The sequence below is a fragment of the Myotis myotis genome, unplaced genomic scaffold (assembly GCF_014108235.1).
Source record: "Myotis myotis isolate mMyoMyo1 unplaced genomic scaffold, mMyoMyo1.p scaffold_m19_p_2, whole genome shotgun sequence".
Lineage (NCBI taxonomy): Eukaryota > Metazoa > Chordata > Mammalia > Chiroptera > Vespertilionidae > Myotis > Myotis myotis.
In genome coordinates, this window is record NW_023416324.1 from 172,402,911 (window position 1) to 172,417,990 (window position 15,080).

The window sequence follows — 15,080 nt, forward strand, 5'->3', positions numbered from 1 at the left end:
GGGTAAAGGACTAAGGAGAGTGATTGCTAATGGGTATGGAGTCTCTTTGGAAACTGATGAAAATATTCTAAAATAAAATACTGATGGCAGTGGCACAACTCTGAGAATACAGTAAAATGTCACTAAATTGTATAGGTTAAAAGGGTGAATTTAATGGTGTATGAATTATGTATTAATAAAGCTGTTATTATAAACTAAAGGCCTGGTGAAAAAAAATTTGTGCACTTGGGGGGTAGGGAGAGTCCCTCAGCCCAGCCTGTGCCCTCTCGCAGTCTGGGACTCTTTGGGAGATAACGACCTGCTGGCTTAGGCCTGCTCCCGGGTGGCAGAGGGCAGGCCCAATCCCTAGGTGCAGCCCTTGGTCGGGCTCAGAGCAGGGCTGATTGGGGAGTTGGGGCACCGCCCCCTGTTATGCACAGAGCAGGGCGGATCGGGAGGTTGCGATGCCACCCTCAGTCACGCTCAGGGTAGGGCCGATTGGGGGGTTGGGGCATTGCCCCCTGTCACACTCAAGGCAGGGTCGATGGGGAGGTTGCAGCACCACCCCCTGTCATGCACAGAGCAGGGCCAATCAGGGGGTTGGGGTGCTTCCCCCTGTCACCTACAGAGCAGGACCAATCAGAGGGTTGAGGAGCTCCCCCCTCTCACTCACAGAGTAGGGCCAATAGGGGAGTTGGGGCACCGCCCCCTGTCACACACAGAGCAGGGCAGATCAGGAGGTTGGGGCGCCACACCCTGTCACACTCAGGGCAGGGCCGATGGGGAGGTTATGGCTCTACCCCATCACACACAGAGCAGGGCCCGTGGGGGTGGGGGGGCACCTCACCCTGTCACACACAGAGCAGGGCTGATCAAGGGGTTGGGATGCCTCCACTGTCACACTCATGGAAGGGCCGATGGGGAGGTTATGGCTCTACCCCGTCACACACAGAGCAGGGCCCATGGGGGGGGGGGGGTTGGGGCACCACACCCTGTCACACAGAGAGCAGGGCTGATCAGGGGGTTGGGGTGCCTTCCCCTGTCACGAACAGAGCAGGGCAGATAGGGAGGTTGTGGCCCCACCCCTTGTCACACACAGAGCCGCAGGGCGTTCAGGGAGTTTGGGCGCTGCCCCCTGTCACGCTGATCCCGGTGCCGGTGATCCTGGTGCTGGGAGGCATATTACCCTTTTACTATATAGGATAGAGGCCTGGTGCACGGGTTGGGGCCGGCTGGTTTGCCCTGAAGGGTGTCCTGGATCAGGGTGGGGGTCCTGCTTGGGTGCCTGGCCAGCCTGGGTGAGGGGCTGATGGCTGTTTGCAGCTGGTCACACACCCTTCAGGGTGGGGGTCCCCACTGGGGTGCCTGGCCAGTCTGGGTGAGGGGCTGAGCGCTGTTTTCAGGCTGGCGGGTGACTGAAGCTCCCAACTGCTCCTTTTTTTCTTTTTTTTTATTCTGGGCCAGCTTTAGCTCTGAGGCTTGACTCCAGCTCTGAGGCCTCAGCTGCTGAAAGAAGGTATCTGGTTTGTTTGGGTTCTATAATCAAAACACTGTTTCAACTCCAGCTCTGAGATCCCAGCTGGCTGAAAGCAGGTTTCTGGGGTTTTGTTTAGCTTCTATATTTGTAAAAATGTTTCAAACTGCAAGCTCAGAGGCCGGCAGCGGCAGGCGGGGAACGTTGGAGTCCTCCGTCACTGAAGCAAGCAAGCCTCATGTTCGCTTCAAGCTGCCTGGCTGCCAGCCGCCATCTTGGCTGGCAGTTAATTTGAATATTGCCCTGATTGGCCAATGAGAAGGGTAGCGGAGGTACGGCTAATTACCATGTTTCTCTTTTATTAGATAGGATAAGTAAATAAATGGAAAAAGACTTTGAGGCATTTTGTCCAATTGTGTTACAACACATTGTGCCAACTGGCATTCCCACCAGGTATGTCAGATGGCTTCAAGGCACCCTCTTCATCTTGGATGAATTCTTTCAAAGACGTCCTGTTTGACTTTGTCCTTCTTAAAGAGTGGCCCAAGGAATAAAACTGTATTCTAAATGTAACTGGATTTGTTCAGATATAAGTAGGACCACAATCAACCACTGAGAAGGTTTCTCTATATTTTACAGCATCTATGATCTTTTACTGCAAAGGCATAACATTGCTGATGAAAATTGTATTTACAATAAAATATTATTGCATCTGAGCCACCACAATCTCTAATTACTCAGTTACTCCTTGAGGAGAAGAAAAGTGTCTTTGACAGCTCATACATAATTTATGCTCAATCATACTTATAGATGATCTGGGAACACAAATCTTAAATTATGAAGACATTCAGGAATACTTACCCCATAGTGAGTGGGCTGATATCCACAACTGCTGGCTTCAGTTTTGATACATGGTGACTCTTTGATTAAATATTCCACAAAGTAGAAGGGGCCAAACACCCACTGGTATGAGACAAGAGTTGAGAAATAAAAATCAAACCTCTCTATGTAGAGAAACAGCTGAGGTTTGGCAGCATTATATTTATAAAAATCGTACATTCCCTGAGTCATTGTCAACACAGGTCTCCTGTTGTCCCTGTAATTGCCACCATGATCAAAGCCCCTATTATGATTTTGTTATTTAGAAAACATTATAATCAGCATTCCTTTCTTCCCTTTTAGGGATTTGAATGGGTTCTAATAACCTTCCCTTGGGTAAGCTTAATTTTCTTCAAGCAGTTTTGTTTTTAGATTAGTATTTCATTATATGATAGATATCAACATAATTCAAATGCAGATGAGCCTCCATTTCTCCTAATCCACAAAACTCAACATCCACTCCAGGCCTTAACATGGAGCAGAAGCTGACCTGCTAAATGAGATCCATGGTCAATCAGATATGAGAATGTAGCAGTAAATTGTGAACCTGGGTAGAATAAACCAAGGAGACTCTGAGTCCATTTCCATTCATGCCTTAAAGGCAATGAGGTAAAATCAAATCCCACAACTCTTGTGGAAATTTCATGGAATAACTTAGAAACTGAAACATAATTGATTGAATGTGCTTCAGGTCTACCAAAGCAGGGAGTAAAGATTGGATTATGACCAAAGAAGTGCCTTAACATTCTCCTCTCAGTTTAGAAATTGATAGCAACAGTCATGAGACATTGTTGGTGTAACTGGGCATTTCCACCTCACCTGGCTAGAAGCCCGGGTGACTTTGACAAGAGAATATTGCCCTGATTCACTGTCCTTGTTGAAACTTGCAAGTGTCTCTGTGGCAGTTTCCAAAACTTTGGGATCTGACAAGTTAGCGGGGATGGGGCAGTCAGGACACATATTCTGAATCTTTCCTCGAGAAACTGTTGATGCCAAAGAGAGTAGTTTAAAAATAAAGCTCCTTAATGGTTTTTAATCCTATAAATCATATGACCACAGCAAAAGCAGAGATTAAATAAAAAAAGATATTCAGTTTCCAAAAGGATGGCATGGAAAAGGCATTATCTGGAATGAAAGTTAGCTATCAGCAGTGAGTTTTCTTCAATGAGCATGTATTCCTTCAATAATGTATTAAAAAATCTAAGCAAAATTTCTTTTTACCTAACACAAATGTATTTATGCTCAGAATTTTGTTCAAAACACATATGTGTTTATATTGATACAAAAACCTTCCCCCCTATTAGTAGCTCAATACCTTCTATCATTATTGCCTCTGTAAACTAGCTGAGTATCTTAAAAGGTTGGGATCTTATTATTGGTATGTCTTATTCATTTCTTAGTCTCCAACACCTAAGATAATGTAAGTGCTTTGCAAATGCTCATTGAGTGAATAAATGAGTGACATATTAAAGGTGCAAGCACTCTCTCTCTCTGATTCAAAAATGTAAGTCAGCCAGAAGTTGGCCAACTCATTGTATGATTGACTAGAATAATCATTCTAATGGTACAGGCAGAATTTCTGACTGGGGGTTACAAAACTAGTGTGAAAGTGAGGGTAGGAACTTCTCTGCAAGTTTTTATAGAGCAAAACAGTTGATCAATCGTGCATTAATATGAGTGTATTTGGCTATTCTTTGGGGGAGTTACATCCACAGTTTGTCACTTGTGGCACCAACCCTATGTGTCACTTTCTGACCTCCCATACCTCTGGTACCTATGACTTTTGAATCCTGATCTGCTTTATTAGTTGTTGTTTTCTAATTTAAGTAAGACTCATCTTCTCAACCAGGAAGCTTCAACTGTGGCTAATACAACATTTGTTTTGTTGCTTTGTCCCTCAAAGGAACCAGCAGCAGTGTTATGACCTGGAGCTTGTTAGAAATGCAGACTCTCAGGCCCCACCACAGACCTGTGGAATGAGAGTCTGTACTTGAACAAGATCCCCCAGGGGAGTCACATGCACATAATAGTTTGACAAGTAGCCATATCTAATTTCCCTATGCCTTGGATGCTTGCTTTCCAAAGAGAAGGATCCAGAATGAATACATATGCATATTTGAAATGTCATTAGATTCATCCTCATTCTTAGTTCATTTGTTCAATAATATTATGGACTCCTTACACTTGTTAGGGACTTGGGGGAGGCTGTAGCAGGAAGAAAGAAGGTATAAAATATTCTGCATGAAATAAGATAGAAGACTTGAAATCAAGGCAGTGCATGGTCTGTGCTCCATGAGTGGTTAGGTTAAAGTTTCATAGGCATGAGAGCAGGAGAGTTTGTTCCTTTCCTGAATAGAGAACATTATAGAGAACATTGGCAGTGGACCTTAAAGAATAAATATGAGTTACAAGGGTGTGGGTACCAGGGGAGGGCATCCTCAGCAGAGGGAAAGGTACAAGCAAGATGCAGAGATTGGAAAGTGCAATGTGTATTCAGAAAAGAGTGGGATTTTCAGTTGAATGAAGTACAAAGGTGATATAGTCAGGGAGGTAATGGCAGAGATAGCTAGAAAGGGAGCCTGGGGACCAGTGTAGAGATGATCCCATTTATGTCAGACTAAAAATTTAGGATTTAATTCAATATTCATGAATAAAACTATTGCAGGTAATTTAGGAAGACTAATTATGGGAAGAAGAGCAGTGCAAGTTGAATTTCACAGGGGAGACAAGTATCAGATACATTAAGAACCTGGCCTTGGTATGAATAGGAAATAAGAACAGGAGCATAGCTCTGCTTAATTCATTTTTTCATCTTTCATTAAAATAAACAAATTCAGAGTGCTCTCTTACCTGGGCGAAGAGTACAGTTATAAGCAGGTAAATAAAGAATTCTTAGTGGCATGTTCACATAATATAATGCTTTGCATTTGCCATACACCTGGAACCAACAAACATATTTTATGACATCATGGTACAAACTCTGACTTTTTTAAATACCCCCTAAAATGAAATTGGACTTTTTATTTTTAAATATATTTTTATTTCTTTCAGAGAGGAAGGGAGAGGGAGAGAGAGATAGAAACATTGATTGACTGCCTCCTGCATGCCCCCTACTGGGGATCGAACCTGCAATCCTTGACATGTGCCCTGACCAGGAGTTAAACCATGACCTCCTGGTTCATAAGTCAATGCTCAAGCAGCATTGAGCCATACCAGCCAGGCTGCACATTTTATTTTTAAATAATGAAAATTTTAAGGTCAATTTTGGTGGCTTTGAGAGTGAGAAACTGCCAGGGGCTAGTTTCAAACAATTTGAACTTCTCCTGGGACACAGCCATACTACATTTCCCAGCTTCCCTCCCAATTAGGTGTGACTGTGTATAACTGAGTTCTAACAACATAAAGGTGAGCAGAAGTGGCTGTAATCACTTCCAAGATGGCTCATGAAGATCTCCTATGTGCCATCTGTCCACCATGCCTTTTCTATTTCTATAGCTTGATGTAGATGAGCATGGTGACCACAGAAGCCATTAGTTGAAGGTGGCAGAGTCTAGAGCAGGGGTGGGCAAACTTTTTGACTGGAGGGCTACAATGGGTTCTTAAACTGGACCGGAGGGACGGAACAAAAGCATGGATGGAGTGTTTGTGTGAACTAATATAAATTCAAAGTAAATATTATTACATAAAGGGCATGGTATTTTTTTTTTTTTAGTTTTATTCATTTTAAACGGGCCGGATCCGGCCCGCAGGCCGTAGTTTGCCCATGGCTGGTCTAGAGCCACAATGTGGAAGGAACCCGGGTCTCCAAGTCATTCCTGGAGGAAAGCCTCCTCTTGAATAAGAATTTCTGTTTTGAATTTATATGAATAAGAAATAACTTCTATCATGTTGGAATCAGTATATACTTTTTGGGCATGTGTTTTAGCAGCTAGTGTAACCTTAATAAATATAATTTACAAGAGGGTAAATGAGACTCCCAGAAACACCTCTTTAAAATCAGATATAAACTGATGAACAAAAATAGGTACAGAAGCAGAGCAGCATTGAACAGACTGTCAAACTACAGTGGGAAGCCCAGGGAGGGTTGGGAGGGGTGGGTAAGAGATCAACCAAAGGACTTTTATGCATGCATATAAGCATAACCAATGGACACAAGACACTGGGAGGTAGGGGAGGCCAGGGGAATGTGGGGGCGGGGGGGGGGGGTGCAGAAGGAGACATATGTAATGCTCTTTGTAATATTTTAAGCAATTTAAAAAAAATTTTAAAAAGAAATATGAAAAAAATCAGATAGCTGCAGTTTGAGAAATCTGGTTACATGATAAGAAAAGATATCTTGATCAAATAGCTTACTTCTAAACACAATCATGTACTCAAAAGTGTCATATCAATAAATGGAAATAACTCAGGATAATTGAGAACAAATAAAAATTATTATTTCCAAGCCTCTTCAATTGTCATCTTTAAAAGGATCAATTCTCAGACCCTTTAGGTCCTATGATTCCAGAAAATTCTTCCACAGCACCTCTGAGAGCTTCAACTGTAAGCCTTTCCATTCCCCAGCCTCAAACTTCATATTAGTATTCATTAAAACAAAAAAAGCAAAAAACAAACAAACAAAAAACCCAAACAAATAAAAAGCTCTTCCTTTACTGCTTCCACAGTCTTCCTTAAACACACATCCAGAGCACTACAGCTCAGACCTTCTTCTCACAATTCAAACACAGGCTGAGAGCCTACAGAAGGGTCTTGGAACTAGGAAACAATTTGGGGATCACAACCCCAGTGGGACTCTCATAAATTCCCCCAAATTAAACTCTGTTTTGTCTAATAGAATTGGAATAACCACAGAGTCACCATTGTCAAGAGATTATAAAGAAGGATATTTAAAAGATGGCCAGGGCCCCCCGGCCCACATGGTTCAGTGGTTGAGTGTTGACCTATGAACCAGGAGGTCACACTTCAATTCCTAGACAGGGCATATGCCCAGGTTTTGGACTCTATCCCCAGTGTGGAATATGCAGGAGGAACCCATTGTCAGATGTGCAGGAGGCAGCCAATCAATGATTCTCTCTAATCACTGATGTTCCTATTCCTTTCTCCCTCTCCCCTTCTCTTTGAAATCAATAAAAATACACTGAGTGGCCAGATTATTATGACCACCCTTCAGTACAATGAAGTGAATTAGCTATGCAAATAATAATAAAACCTTGAGAGTATTTGCTTAGAAAGTCTTTAATATTCAGTAATTTTTGGAAGTGTCAATGAAGTACTGATGGGGTGGTGATAATAATCTGGCTGGTCATAATAATCTGGCCACTCAGTGTATATTTTAAAAAAATAAAATATGGCCAGAGACATAGAAACATGGAACAAACTGATGAATCTCAGAGGGAAGACAGGGCTAGGTAGGTGGTGGGAAGAGATTAACCAAAGGACTTACATGCATATATGCAAAACCCATGGACACAGACAATAGTGTGGTAAAGGCCTTGGGCAGGGGGCAGGGGGCAGGGGCAGACTAGAGGGGGTAAATGGGGCAGGGGGGGGATGAGACATCTGTAATACTTCAACAATAAAGATAAATTTTAAAAATAAAAGATGGCACACAATGAGCAATCTTCACCTTGTAGACAGAGGACACCCTGTTTCTCCCCTAAAGTTCCTGGGATACAAACACTTACCTGTTCATGCAGGTGCCTCTCCTCACAGTCCCTCCACAGCTTCTTGCTGAGCACATGGCAGGTAGTATGCAGTACGTCCAGTGTGAAATAGAACAGAGATCCCAGACCATCCTGTGAGAAGGGGTGAAAAAATGTACCACAGCCCACATGAAGCAGAAACCCCTAAAGACAGGTCAAAAATGTTTCTGATTTATGGCGGGACCAGTGACTATCATATTTTTGATGATGTCTTATAGACTATGGGACACTGGACAAGTGTCAGAGTAAGATACTATTAGCACTTGTTCCTTTAACAGTAAAAGCATGTAGTACAACCCAGCAGAGGGGAGCAGAGACTTCTCAGCAGGTTTCCAAGTTGGAAAGCATCTGCCAATATTTGTCCCTGGCCTATGCAGCTTGTGGCCTATTGTCACTTGCCTGTCTGTGTTCTTGGACAGCGCTCACTCGGTTGAGGCTCAGCACATAGCCTTCCTTTAGGTAGTTATTGATGTCCTGCAGGACAGATGCCGCCATAGCCAGCATATCTGCATCATTGCAGCCACGAAGGAGGAAAGGCAAGTGGCTGGGGACCTTCAGGGGCACAGATGTAGTGGTGCAGCTCATGGCCAAGGTGCAGAGCACCAGGAGTAGGAGTAGACCCATTCTGTGGGGAACAAGACCAGGATGGTTCGGTATGTGGAGCTGCAAGGATGGGATACTTATAGGACTCTGTAAGGCCAATTTGAGTTGTTTTATAATCACAATCTGAACCTTGGACCAGAATTTAAAACACAATGTCCCATTTTATCTCCTTGAACTCTAAATGTGGATTTCCATGAGTCAGCACTTTGGATGGGATTTGCCAATGTCTTAATCTTAGACAGCTGAGCAAACTCATGTTCATGCGTACACGTAAGCAAAATTACGTATCCTAAACCTTTCCCTAGAAATCATAATAAACACTCAGGTTAAGGCTCCTAAGAGGTCATGATTGGATTCTGGTTTGCCTCTTTGGTTCCAAATGAATCAGAATATACAAACTGTCCTATTCTCCCATTTCCCCTAGCACCTTCCCTCCAGCTGATGTCCTGGGCCACACCAATAATTACCCCAGGCTTGGAGCCTGGGGTCATGGTTTATGGTACCAATTGTATTAGTTGAATTCATACTTCTTGCCTAGCCTTCCATGTTCACCATTCTTGTTAGATCAGGAAAAAAGGCTCTAACCCAGGGGTGGGCAAACTTTTTAACTCAAGGGCCACAATTGGTTCTTAAACTGGACCGGAGGGCTGGAACAAAAGCATGGATGGAGTGTTTGTGTGAACTAATATAAATTCAAAGTAAACATCATTACATAAAAGGGTACGGTCTTTTTTTTATTATTTCAATAGTTTTATTCATTTCAAACATTTTAACAAGAAGAATGTAAACACTAATTATTATAATTTGAAACTTCAAAAAATGGAGGAATCATAGCACAATAACATACCTTATATTGAAGATGGCAAAGGCAAAATAAAATTGCCTAACAAAGGAGAGGTACAAAAGCCTTTCAAATTAAACTTAAATATAATAAAATAATTTAAAACTAAAACAAACAGAAAAGAACAAAATGTGTAAACAGTAAATTAAACATTTTCTTTAGTGCAACTTCCAAATTATGCCTGGGCCGTAGATGTAGATGGCAATGTAGACTGGGTTGAAAGGTTTTTGGTCTTTAAAACATCAACTTCAGTGGGAACAGTGTTGTTGGTCTCCTTTTTTAGCTAATGCATCAATGTCTGGAGTTAGTTTTGTTGTGGCTATTCTCAGTATAGATCTGAGGTGTTCGTCAGTTAAGCTGGATCTGTGAGGGGCTTTGTTGATGTTCATGACGCTAAATGTCTGCTCACAAACATAGGTTGACCCAAACAGCACCAGTATCTTCTGTGCCATCCTCCAGATGTTTGGAAAAGTGGCTTCATTAAGTGAAGCATAAAAGTCTCTTAGTTCAAGAGAGCTGAATTTCTCCTTTAGGACAAAGTCAGACTGAAGATCGATGAGTTCCAGTTGCACCTCTTCTGGTGCTGTTTCAGGGTTTTGTGACAAAGGACAGGCCACCAGTTGAAGTGGCTGGTCAATTTTTTCAACATCAGAAAACCGACGACAGAATTCTACATGCAGGTCATCCAGTGATTTGCTGTATTTCTTCACATTTTGGATGGTCTCTTTCTGTGTGGCTAGTGTGGCAAAATGAGTGAAGACTTTGAAATTTGTCTGGAAAAGAAAATCAGCTTCGATTTAAAGGCTTTCACATTAGTGTACATGTCATGTACATACTGATCTTTTCCCTGTAGCTTCACATTTAGCTCATTCAAATGTGAAAATATATCTACAGCAAATGCAAAGTCACACAGCCAATTCTTGTCACTCAGCTCAGTAAATTCGTCAGACTTCCCCTTTAATTTCAAAAATGCACCAATCTCTTCTTTGAGCTCCCACACTCGTTGGAAAACTTTGCCCAAACTCAACCAGCGGACACGAGAGTGGTAAAGTAAGTCATGGTGATCCGCATCAGTTTCCTCCAGAAACTTAATAAACTGACGGTGCTCAAGTCCCTTTGCTCGAATGAAATTAACAAGCTTTACGACTGGATTAACAACATGATTAAGTTGTAATATAGACTTGCACAATGATTCCTGGTGAATAATACAGTGAAGAAAAATAACATCTTGGTTAGGGTTCTCCTCTTTCACTTTATCCTGAATTCTTTTTAGCAGTCCAACATTTTTTCCAGTTAAATTTGGAGATCCATCTGTCGTGACATTAGCAAGTTTACTCCATGGTAGCTTCATTTTCTCGATGACAGTAGACACCCGGTCATACAAGTCCTCTCCCCGTGTTTTTCCTTTCAGTGGCTCCACGGCTAAAAACTCCTCCGTAATTTCAAAATTGTCACTAATCCCTCGGATAAAAATTAAGAGCTGAGCAGTGTCCTTTACGTCATTAAAAACATGGGTAACCAGTAGTTACCACTATCACTTCCGTTACTGGCAAAAAACAGCCGCAGTGCACATAGTGTGAAAGAGCCCATTATCAATGTCAGATTGCATCCACTGGACTCTATAAAAACAACCAAGTGCCACTTTTAAATGCCCATTGCAACAGTTTTTCTTAGTAAAAGCTGGAAATGGCAGGATATTTATATATATACCCCTACTGTGACAGCCTGGCAGAGCATTACAAAGGAGAAAACCCAGCATCTGGTGATGTCCATAAGTACAAGACTTCAGGCTGTCATTACCAGGAAAGGGTTTCATCCAAGTATTAGATATGATCATTTGATTTTCAGTTTTTCATTTGTCCAATTACCTCTGAAACCCTGAAATTAAGCGATTTTGTAATAAAATCTTTAGTTCATCACATTTCTATACAATCTTTTTGTTCAACCCACTGAATTAGGGTTCGTTCACACTAGCCGTGCTGCCGTTGCAGTGTGGTGCAGTACTGCAATGCAGCGCAGCTAGGGTTAATGCAGGGTACACAGGTTTCCATCATGTTTGCGTTGATGCTAATGTGCAGTGGTGCATGTTAACACAAATGCCCTGTGGCACGCATTTTTACAGCTGAAAGTCTTTATTGTTTTATTAACAAGTCATTGTGATGTACAGAATGTGGGAACAGGAAAAAATTGTGTTTGAGTAGAGCTCTTAATCTTACCTCAGAAAGGCTCTGATACTGTGCTCTCCAGGGGCATGTCTACCTACATCACCACGATAACGTGTCTACGCATTCCCAGGGTGATGTCAGGAGATGCGTCCGCGGGCATTACAAGGAGCCTCTGGAAGATTGAGAGGTTGTTCCTTCTATTGAATGGGTGGATATAAATCTGCCCACTCAGAAGAAGGAGCTGCGGCTGTGTTTCCCGATGTTGCCATGTTAACACTGCTGCTGGTGAAGGAGCGGAGGGGAGAGCAAGAGAACCCTCGGCTCTTTCGGCTCTACGGGCCTGATAGAACAGCCGAACGGGGCAGGATCCGGCCTCAGGCCGTAGTTTGCCCAAGGCTGCTCTAACCCCACATCACCTACATGAAAGACCAATGAGATTCCTGAAGCCCTTTGGGGATCTGGCTAGGAAGTGGTCTATGTAGATTTTTTTAAAACAAAGACTTCATTTAAGTAAAAAAAAAAAAAAGTGTGGGGGGGAGGTATATCAATAGTTCATGCCTCATATGCCAAATTTTTTCTTCCTTTTATGGAGCTGTGTGGAAGCAAACTCATAAGGTAACTGAAACCTAATAGTATTGTTAAGAGGTAGACAATGATTGACAGGTAGGCTGGAATGTAAATCCCTCAAGGTTGGGACTCTTGTTTTTCTCTTTCAGCTTCTGCTTGGGGTTCAGGAAGTTTCTACTGATTGGAACTGTACAAAACACAAATATCTTTTAAAACTTCCTTTTAAAAAAAACCCACAGGGAGTGCCGGGGTTCATGTCCCAGCATCAAGAAGGGTTCAGGAATTTGGAAAAGGTGCTGCGCGTAGATGACATAGGAATCCTGAGACTAATTAAGAGTCCGGAGATGAGTTAAAGGCATTGGGGGTCAGAGGACCTTCAGCTAAAGGAACTGAAGAGTGCCTCCTTGTCTAGGACCCTTGCTTTTATTAATTTGTCCTAAGGCAAGGTGGAGATAATACACCTCAAAGGGCAAGGTTTCAAAGTGTACAGAGTCCATTGTCAGAATGGGGGAATAGCCTACGGTTGTTCAGGTGTTTAGCCAGTAGGAAGCAATAACATGTAGATTAAGATGCTCTTTAACTGTCTGGCAGCCACAATCAGTTTCCTATTCAGGTTTGGGGAAATGCCTTTAGCCATTCCCAACAGGTGACTATATGTGTGACTCAACCCTGTTGAGTCCCCAAGTCTCATCAACCTTTTGATGAAACTCTTGATATTATGACATGCTGGAATTGGTTCCCGGCAAGGGAGCCACTGAGAACTCTGGGATCTAATCCTGAAGCTGGGCTCCCCAGCAGAGAACACCAAAGGAGAAGGGTACCCACATCACCATCTAGCTGTGAAAAGCAGTGGGGTGCTGTCTGCTAGGGAGTGGCAGCTGAAGGGTTGGGCACCCTCCTAAAGGGCCAATGCACAAAAATTCCCAGTGGAGCCACCCACCTGGTGCTCTGACAGAGGGAGGGTGAAGCGGACTGGAGCTGTGAGAGCAAAACCCAGGACTGAGGACTTGGGGGATAGAGCTCAGAAGGCAGACAGCCCAAGTTTCCTGGGCTGAGTCATTCCCTCACACAGCAGAAGACATCTTTCCCACACAGACATCTGGCTTGCCTGTGTAGAAGACAGTCAACACACCCTATTGCAGTGGTTCCCAACCTTGGCTGCACATTAGAAATCACCTGGGAATCTTTATAAAATCCTGATTTCTGGGCCTCATCCTCCGGAAATCTGTTTCTTTGTTATGGGTTGGGGCCACAACATTAGTAACAAACAGAATTTCCAGAGGATGAGGCCCAGAAATAAGGATTTTAAAAAGATTCCCAGGTGATTCTAATGTGCAGCCAAGGTTGAGAACCACTGCCCTATTGGAAAACACCTTTTCCTGAGGCCATTTAAGAGATTAAAAGTAACAATTAGCCTCCAGGCAGAAGCAACTGCCCCACCCTGTTGAAAAAACTCTTGCCACACCTGAGCACAATTGCCTTAGGGCAATTCACTTCAGAATCCTATTAGTCTGTGTAGTAGACAGAGGCGGTCTCTGGAGGCTTTGTGTCTTTGCCTGACCCAGTTTGTCAGAAACAGCGTTTAACACTATCCTACAGTAGAGATTGAGAGGTGTAGAGGCTCTACCTAATACACAGTCACAAACCCAAACAGACAACCAAAATGAGGAAACAAAGAAACAACCCCAAATGAAAGAACTAGCAAATTCTCCAGAAGAAAAGATAAATGAAGCAGAGATAAGAAATTTATCTGAAATAGAGTTCAGAGTAATGATGTTAAAAATGCTCAACAGTATGAAAAAAAGGTATAGTAACTATGAAAAAAAATAGTCCAAGATAAAGAATGACATAACACTTATAAAGAACACGTTGGAAGGAATACACAGCAGATTAAGGGAAGTTGGGGATCAAAATGGTGAATTATAAGACAGAGTTGGAAATATCACTCAATTAGAGAACCAAAAAGAAAACAAAACAATTAAAAAACAGGAGGAAAGCTTAAGGGAGCTGTGGGACAATGTGAAATGTAACAATATTAGAATAGAAGGTGTGCCAGAAGAGGCAGAAAGGGAGAAAGGAATAGAGAAGGTGTTTGAAGAAATAATGGTAGAAAACTTCCCTAACCTGGTAAAGGAAACATCACACAAGTTCAGGAGGCACAGAGAACCCCAAACAAGAAGAACCAAAACAGACCCATGCCCAGACACATCATAATTAAAATGCCAAAAATTAAAGACAAAAAGAGAGTCTTAAAGGCAGCAAGAGAAAAGAAAACTGTTACCTACAAAGGAGTTCTCATAAGGCTGACACCTGATTTCTCAGCAGAAACTCTACAGGCTAGAGGGAATGGCATGAAGTACTCAAGGTAATGGAAAGCAAGGATCTGAGAACAAGATTACTATATCCAGCAAGGCTATCATTCAAAATAGATGGTCAAATAGAGAGCTTCCCAGACAAAAAAAAAAAAGGGCTAAAGGAGTTCATCACCACCAAGCCAGCATTATAAGAAATGCTAAAGAGATTGCTGTAAGGGATTGCTGAGAAGAAGAAACTGAGAGAGAAACCTAGCCATACAGAATTAAAATGGCTACACTAGTAAATAAGTACCTCTCAATAATAACCCTAAAAGTAAGTGGATTAAATGCTCCAATCAAAAGGTGTAGGGTAGCTGAATAGATACAAAAACATGACCCAACTATATGCTGTCTATAAGAGACTCACCTCAAAGCAAATGACATACACAGGATAAAAGTTAAGGAAAAAAATTTTCCATACAAATGGAAAAGAAAAAAAGCTGGAGTAGCAATACTCATATCCGACAAAATAGGCTTTAAAAACAGCATGCTAAGCGAAATAAGCCAGTCAGAGAA

The 15,080-nt window shown here is 42.4% G+C and overlaps 1 protein-coding gene across 1 annotated transcript in view; it reads right to left on the bottom strand.

Moving 5' to 3' along the window:
- LOC118675751 (fetuin-B-like) overlaps positions 1-8,658 on the bottom strand; it is a 28,666-nt gene extending 20,008 nt beyond the window's left edge. Inside the window, exons 1-5 of the mRNA XM_036348553.1 lie at positions 8,434-8,658; positions 8,017-8,127; positions 5,183-5,270; positions 3,152-3,315; positions 2,315-2,416 (exon numbers count right to left, since the gene is read on the bottom strand). Of these exons, the coding sequence (XP_036204446.1) occupies positions 2,315-2,416; positions 3,152-3,315; positions 5,183-5,270; positions 8,017-8,127; positions 8,434-8,658 (690 nt within the window). The remainder of the gene's footprint in view (positions 1-2,314; positions 2,417-3,151; positions 3,316-5,182; positions 5,271-8,016; positions 8,128-8,433) is intronic.
- Between the last annotated feature and the right edge of the window lie 6,422 nt (positions 8,659-15,080).